Source organism: Primulina eburnea, chromosome 17, assembly GCF_022965805.1.
Source record: "Primulina eburnea isolate SZY01 chromosome 17, ASM2296580v1, whole genome shotgun sequence".
Taxonomy (NCBI): Eukaryota; Viridiplantae; Streptophyta; class Magnoliopsida; order Lamiales; family Gesneriaceae; genus Primulina; species Primulina eburnea.
In genome coordinates this window covers 673,354-681,451 of record NC_133117.1, presented here as the reverse complement: position 1 = coordinate 681,451, position 8,098 = coordinate 673,354, and the positions used below count along the sequence as shown (strand labels likewise).

The 8,098-nt window shown below is 37.8% G+C and overlaps 1 protein-coding gene across 1 annotated transcript; it reads right to left on the bottom strand.

The window, feature by feature from the left end:
- Positions 1-203: 203 nt before the first annotated feature.
- LOC140818134 (probable cysteine protease RD19B) lies at positions 204-3,076 on the bottom strand. The gene is made up of 4 exons (XM_073177993.1): positions 2,564-3,076; positions 1,741-1,860; positions 1,008-1,248; positions 204-696 (listed from the first exon to the last, which is right to left on the bottom strand). The coding sequence occupies exons 1-4, from the start codon at positions 3,035-3,037 to the stop codon at positions 428-430; spliced, it is 1,104 nt and encodes a 367-aa protein (XP_073034094.1). The 5' UTR covers positions 3,038-3,076; the 3' UTR covers positions 204-427.
- Between the last annotated feature and the right edge of the window lie 5,022 nt (positions 3,077-8,098).

Here is an 8,098-nt window from a genome sequence, read left to right as displayed (position 1 = left end):
TGAAGTAGATCATTCTATCGCGTCTAGAACTTGTGGTGCTAGGATGAAAGATACAATAAATTTTCATTAAAAATTATTTTTGTTGGTCATTGCTTTGCTTTTACCAAAACGATTATTCCAAAATGCCATCTTCATCCTAAAATTCCAGAATTGGCAAGCAAAGTGCAACGCTTGACGCAAATGAATAGTTAGAGAAGAAAAAATAAGGGAAAATGCGGTCTTTATGGAAGCACGATGAGTTTACAAATTACACAACATGCTATCTAAATAACATTCGTTAAGGTTCCATGAATCACAGAGGTTGACTCAAATCACCTTAATTGCACCAGACCAAGTTAGTGCTCAGAAATCAAGGACGGTATAAGCACGTTTCCTCTATATACAGAGATGAGGCACACGGTTAACTGCGATTCCCTACCTCTTTTTTTCAAGTGCTTACAGCTGCAACAGTAGAAACCATTGAGTCCACACCACAGATGTTGCGGCCCTGACAGATTTTATAGTAACCTTTCTCTCCCCAGTTTTCACCCCACGAATTCTTGATAATCCAGTACGGTTTGTCCTTCAAGCGAATGGGCGAATATGCACCTGCGCCGTAACCAACCAACAACACACCATGATCCAACCTCTTGGAGCATATGAACGGACACGATACTCCTCCAATGTATGTCTGCATGAAGACCGCATTGATGGCCACTACACCCAGAGAGTAAAATTAAAGTCAGTTCTGTCCTGTGGCAACATCTTTTGACTAGATAGCCATCTGGTGCGTGATTTTAAAGATGACATTTTTTGAATTTTGAGAGAACTCGGATAAGAATAGATCTTACAAACCGAGGAAAATTTGGTGAAGCTGGCGGAGGGGATTATACATATGGTAAATGCCCACACGAGTCATTGATAATAAGTGTAACACGCTAGAGGAACTATATAATATTCCAATGGAACGAATTCCAATTTAATGTGTGATGAATCTAATGAAATTGATAAATGCGCATAGAAGATACCAGCAAGAGGTCCATTCTTGACTAGATTGGCAGCAATCTGTTCTTCATCAAGGGAAACAACACTGAAGTTGGCGACCTTTGCAGCAATTTTGGTCTTGTCAAATTTGCATCCTCCATCAGTTCCGGTGTATGGATAGTCCTCTTCTCGCATAAGTCCACCAGATTTTAGAGTGTATTCGAAGGCAGAATTCATCAAACCACCATCACAGCCTGAATCACAGTCTTTGTCTCCTGAATCGCACTGCAGACAGTGAAAGGTCAGATCGACACATTTAAAGGGAGGAGAGCAAGTAACGCGACAGCATGGCTGTGTTTGTTCTCACCAGTAAGATATCCTATCAGTAGAATTAACGGCTGATTAGAAAAAGTACTTTTTCTCATATTTGCATCCGATGAGACTTGGAATCAATACCCATGTATTGAAAAACCAATTGCACCGTCTGTGGGCTAACTGTGTTTCACATTCATTATTTCTAACTTTTGACTTAACTCGACTACAATTTCCACCTTCTTCTAGGGTTTGCATCGTCTTATTACTGTATCATGTCTTTAAATGTGATTGAGGCAAAACTCAGAAAATAACATAGTTTCCAAGGATAAACACAGCACAATGTATAACAGATGCCTTGAATTGTAAAAATCCTTGGACATTTCGATTTCATTGCTCTGACGTTTCATTAATACCAAATATTACAGAAGGCTGAAATAAGAGGGACAAATAAAAAAGCCGAACCTCGTGGTCACAATCCACAAGCTGTTGCTCACTGAGACTCACAAGGTTCCCAGTCGCCAGATAATTTGCACCTTCTAATGCTCCTGTTGTGCTAAATGACCAGCATGAACCACAAGATCCCTAAACGATACCATCAAAAAAATACCACTGAGATTTATCGAACTCCTAAGGTAACTAAATCGAATAAAATTCAAAAGTCAGCATATCAAACCATTCAAATTGGTTTAAGATGAATCAAAGAGATTAATATCACAATGTTAAAAACAATCTCTCATCACATAAATTGCAGATAACTTTCTAAACTCCAACATTGGAACAAAAATCATATATCAGCCCCGATGAAATAATTATTTGCATCTTCATTTCTACCAGAATTTAAAGAATATATTTCAACTACAGACTCGTAAAGGTACGTGGATCTAAACAATTGTTCTCCGGTCACATGCAATAGTTACTCATGTTTGATTACTTATGCCAGAAATTTACCAATTAAAACACTGAAACAAAACTAACAGTATGCACTATTCACATCACTCAAACCATACAGAGCAGCACAAATATACTCGACCGAGCAAATCATCGAATTGAATTAGATAGTTTGCATAGATTCTAGCTTATTACTTTTCTGGCATAGATTCTAGCTAACTGGCTTGGAGTTGGAACTTAAGGCAAAAATATGTATAAGAACCTATACAAGTCTGACCTAAATTTTTCAGTCACACCAATAATATCCAATTCTCTCCGAGAACCAGAATTTGACTAATTCGAATTGTACTCAGGAGATGATCAACCCAAATCGTGATTCTGATTCATACATACGTACCTGATTCTTAACCGGTGTAACGGCACCGTGATCTCTCCAGTCAAAATCAGTCGGAAGGTTGTTCGTCGGTAGGATCGGAGCCTTGTGAGCGTCTGCCGGGAGTCGGAGTCTCCGATTGAGGCCGAGAAGATGACGTCGGAACTCCGCGCGAGTGAGATCTGAGAACTGAGTGACTCCGTGCACGGCGGCGGGATCCAGCTTCTGGTGGCGCCTAGCTCGGCGCAGGTTAGCTTTAAACACCGAGAATCTGTAATCGTGTTCCTCCTGATTCCCGTACTTCTTTCCGAACTTCTTCTTAAAAATCGTGAAATGGTGGTCGGCGTTCAGCAGCAAATTTTCTCCATCATCTCCATGATCAACGACTTGCCGGATCACCAGATCTTCGCCAGATTCGTCACCTGCAGCGAGGATGAAGCCACACAACGTCGCTACGAGGACAAAAGTGAAGAATACGGTGGCGGAACGAGAAGCCATGGGAATTCTTCCTCTCTAATCTTATGTGGAGAAATGAAAATGTACAAATATATGTAAGTAATAACCGTTCCACAAAGCAGGTGAAGATAACCAATCATAATAATCCACGTTGCTCGATTTGATTTGTTGTAAAAGAAAGTCGGTGATTTGCTATTATTTATCGAAATAAAATATTAAAATCGTGTGTTATATACTAAGCCTGTCTTTTTCTACGCAATGAGGCTTGTTAATTTGCCCCCCATCAAGTATTGGAGAAAAACATATTCCATTGCATGGATCGGCGGATTCTTTGCTACATCCGATGAATTTCATCGTCTATTGGATTATTAAGAAATCCCTACAAAAAGTGTGGATTTGACCAATGAACCGTGGATGATCGTCGGGTGAAATTCATCTGATGTGACGAATTAGTTTACTAGTAGGTACAATTTTGAGATCCATCGAATAGACTTAGGCCCAGTTTGATAAGTAGTAAGTATTAAGATTGGATTATTTATTAATATTTTGTTTGCTTTGATTTTTAAATTTGACATTGACTATCTCTTTAACAACTTTTACTATTTGTGTTGGAGAAGAAATCCAGGCATCGAAGAAGGGGATTATTTCATGCTAGCATAAGGGTAGTACCTTAATGCTAGATCCAAGGGCCCAAAATTGATTTGGATATGTGGGGTCCATAAATTTATGTAGACCCCACATGTCCAAATCAAAATTAAACCCTTAGATGTGGTGTGAGGGTACTATCCTTATGCTAGCATCTCATCAACCCGAAGAAGGATAAAAACTATCCGGCTACACCAAAAAAGAGAATCACCAAAATACCCCTGATTTGAAATAACAAAATTGCAGGTGGGTCTTCTTTAAGTCATTGTCCTAATTTCTTCAGAAGACTCGTGCCGTTGACGTTGCTGAAGAACTTCGAAATGGAAAGGGAACAACCAAATCCTCATTTGAAAATAGAATTTGATAAATTACAGCTTTGAAGCTACGTGTGATTATTGATAAATACATCTGTTACAGCTCAGAACAACATGCTCAAGCTTTATGTTGGATCTTCGCTTCAGATCTTTCACGGATCTTATCTCATCTTTAAATCTTCTGGGACGACCAAAAGACAGAGGGTTTCCAATTGGCATGTGATTTTTCGGAAAACAGGCGGTAGGTTTGGGAAAGAAAAAATGATAATGAGAAATAAATTAAATATTAAGATGAAGGATATTTTGGTCATTACTACATTTATCATGATTTTATCTATCTTATTAATTTCAGACCAGACATGATATTATATATCTCTCAAATTAAATATCTTATCATATCAAACATTTATCAATCAAATTATTAATCATTTAATTATCACATCTACAGACCAAGCGAACCCTTGGTGCATCAAAGAAGAATAATGAAGTTGGAATTGATATAATCGTAAATGGTGCTGAGATCCGGAATATCGAAAATAATATTGTGGATGGGAACAATGATAACATTGTTGTGAATAGTAGAGAATATAGAGAAGAGAGAATGATTTTTGTGTGTTTTATTCATCACTGAAGACCTCTATTTATAGAGTAGATTTACAGATTTGAATAGATAACAATATCAATAATCATCTATAATATCTTTTCTATAACACTCCCCCTTAGATGATTATCTACTCAGCAAATTACTTCTAAGAGATGTGGGAGTTCAAATGCTGCCTCGTTAAAACCTTGTCAGTAAAACCCAATGGGAAAACCTGAACGAAGGAAAAAGAGTACAACAATAGATACTCCCCCTGATCTCAATCATCTGATATCCTTCAACTGATACATTCCTATCTTGTGCACCAATTTCTTGAATGTTGAAGTAGGTAATGCCTTTGTAAATAAGTCAGCTACATTGTCGCTTGAGCGAATTTGATGGACGTCAATATCACCATTTTCTTGAAGCTCATGTGTATAGAAAAACTTTGGTGAAATATGCTTTGTTCTATCACCTTTGATGTAGCCTCCTTTTAACTGCGCAATGCAAGCAGTATTATCTTCGAATATTACTGTTGGGTCATCTTTGGCTGTTGGGAGTCCACATGATTCTTGAATATGTTGTGTCATAGATCTCAACCACACACACTCCCGACTTGCTTCATGCATTGCAATGATCTCAGAGTGATTTGAAGACGTCGCTGTTAAGGATTGCTTCACCGACTTCCATGATATAGCAGTGTCTCCTCGTGTAAACACATAACCTGTCTGGGATTTAGCTTTATGTGGATCAGAAAGATATCCTGCATCTGCATATCCGACTAAAGGAGACTTTGATTTTGTCGAATAAAATAATCCCATATCAATTGTACCCCGAAGGTAACGAAATATGTGTTTTACACCATTCCAATGTCTTCGGGTTGGACATGAGTTATATCTCGCTAAAAGATTAACAGAAAATGATATATCTGGGCGAGTACAATTTGCGAGATATGACAGTGCACCAATGACACTTAGATATGGTACTTCTGGACCAACGATTTCTTCTCCATTTTCAGGTGGTCGAAAAGGATCTTTGTTAGCATCAAGTGATCGAACATACATGGGTGATGCTAATGGGTGTGCCTTGTCCATGTAAAAGCGCTTTAATATTTTTTCTGTATATGATGATTGATGAACAAATATTCCCTCTTGCAAATGTTCTATTTGCAATCCGAGACAAAATTTTGTCTTTCCTAAATCTTTCATCTCAAACTCATTTTTCAAATAATTGGCAGTTTTAGTAAGCTCTTCTGGAATGCCAATAAGATTTAGATCATCAACATATACTGCCACAATTGCAAAACCCTCATCTGTTCTTTTTATAAAAGCGCATGGACAAATAGCATTATTTGTGTATCCTTCTTTTAACAAATATTCACTAAGACGATTGTACCACATGCGACCAGATTGCTTTAATCCATATAAGGATTTATGCAGTTTTATTGATAACATAGCCTTGGGTGCTTCACCATTTTCTTTCGATAGTTGGAATCCTTCAGGCACTTTCATATATATATCACTATCAAGTGAACCATAAAGATAAGCAGTTACAACATCCATAAGTCGCATATCAAGAGTTTCTGATACTGCTAAACTGATTAGGAATCGAAAAGTAGTGGCATCCATCACAGGTGAATATGTTTCCTCATAGTCAATTCCAGGTCTCTGCGAGAAACCTTGGGCTACGAGTCGGGCCTTGTATCTTACAATTTCACCATTTTCGTTCCTCTTTCGTACAAAAACCCATCGGTATCCTACTGGGATTACATTTTCAGGTGTTCGTACTACAGGTCCAAACACTTTTTGTTTTTCTAGTGAGTCTAATTCAGTTTGTATGGCCTTCTTCCATTTCGGCCAATCATCTCTTTGTTGACAATCCTTAACGGATTGTGGTTCTGGGCCTTCATCATGTATGATGTCAAGGGCGACATTTAGGGCAAAGACAGTGTCAACAGTTGTGTTATTTCGATCCCACAATTTTCGAGATGATATATAATTTATTGAAATCTCATTATTTTCATGAGAATTTGATTCTTCAGGAATAATATTATCCAAGTTTGGTTCATTGATCTCTCTTACTATATCATCCAAGATTTCTTCTTCGGGAGCTTTTGAATTTTCTTTCTCTTGTACCTTTCTTTTTCGAGGTACAATATCCTTTGAACCAATTGGTCGACCACGCTTCTGGCGTATTTTAGATTCATTTGCAGGTTGAATAATAGCTGGTCCTATGGGGACATCAATTTTGACAGGGGTATTCTCTGCATGTATATGTGATTTTGTCACATTCTTTGTATTAACAAAAGCATCGGGCAATTGATTTGCAATTCTTTGTAGGTGAATGATTCTTTCAACTTCTTGCTCACATTGATTATTTCGAGGATCATAATGAGATAGTGTTTTCTCATTCCAACAAATCTTTTGTTGTTCTTCGGGACACAACTTTATTTCGCCTAGATTTGGAAATTCCAATTCATCGAAGTGGCAATCTGCAAATCTCGCAGTAAACAAGTCTCCTGTTAAAGGTTCCAAAAATCTAATAATAGATGGTGAATCATATCCCACATAAATCCCAAGTCTACGTTGTGGGCCCATTTTGGTTCGCTGTGTAGGTGGGAGGGGGACTTGTACTGCACAACCAAATACTCGAAGGTGAGAAACATCAGGCTCTCGACCATAAGCAAGTTGTAAGGGTGAGTATTGGTGATAATTAGTTGGCCTTATACGAATCAATGATGCAGCATGTAATATGGCATGTCCCCACACAGATGATGGAAGTTTGGTTCTCATCAATAATGGTCTAGCAATTAATTGCAAACGTTTAATGAATGACTCTGCTAAGCCATTTTGTGTATGGACATGAGCAACCGAATGCTCAACTGAAATCCCTATTGACATACAATAGTCATTAAATGTCTGCGATTTAAATTCAGCAGCATTATCAAGACGAATTGTCTTGATTGAGTGATCTGGGAATTGAGCTCGTAATTTAATAATTTGCGCAAGTAATCTAGCAAAAGCTATATTTCGAGTTGAAAGCAAACTAACATGTGACCATCTAGTAGACGCATCAATCAATACCATGAAGTATCGAAATGGTCCACATGGTGGGTGTATAGGCCCACAAATATCCCCATGAATTCTCTCCAAGAAGGTTGGGATTTCAACATCAATCTTTGTAGGAGAAGGTCTTATAATTAGTTTGCCTTGTGAACAAGCTACACATGGATAATCATTGTGTAAAAGAATCTTCTGGTTCTTTAGAGGGTGTCCATGTGAGTTAATTATTATTCTGCGCATCATTGTTGCCCCAGGGTGACCAAGTCGATCATGCCATAATTTGAAGCTCTGTTGGTCAACAAACTTCTGGTTTGTGACAATGTTTGCTTCGACTGTTTTTATTGTTGTAAAATACATTCCAGAAGGGAGTGCACATAATTTTTCTTTTATCTGCTTCTGGCCAGATATAATAGATGTTATGCAAAGGTATTCGAAATTATTTTCATTTAATGTTTCAATATGGTATCCATTTCGGCGGATGTCTTTAAAGCTAAGCAAATTT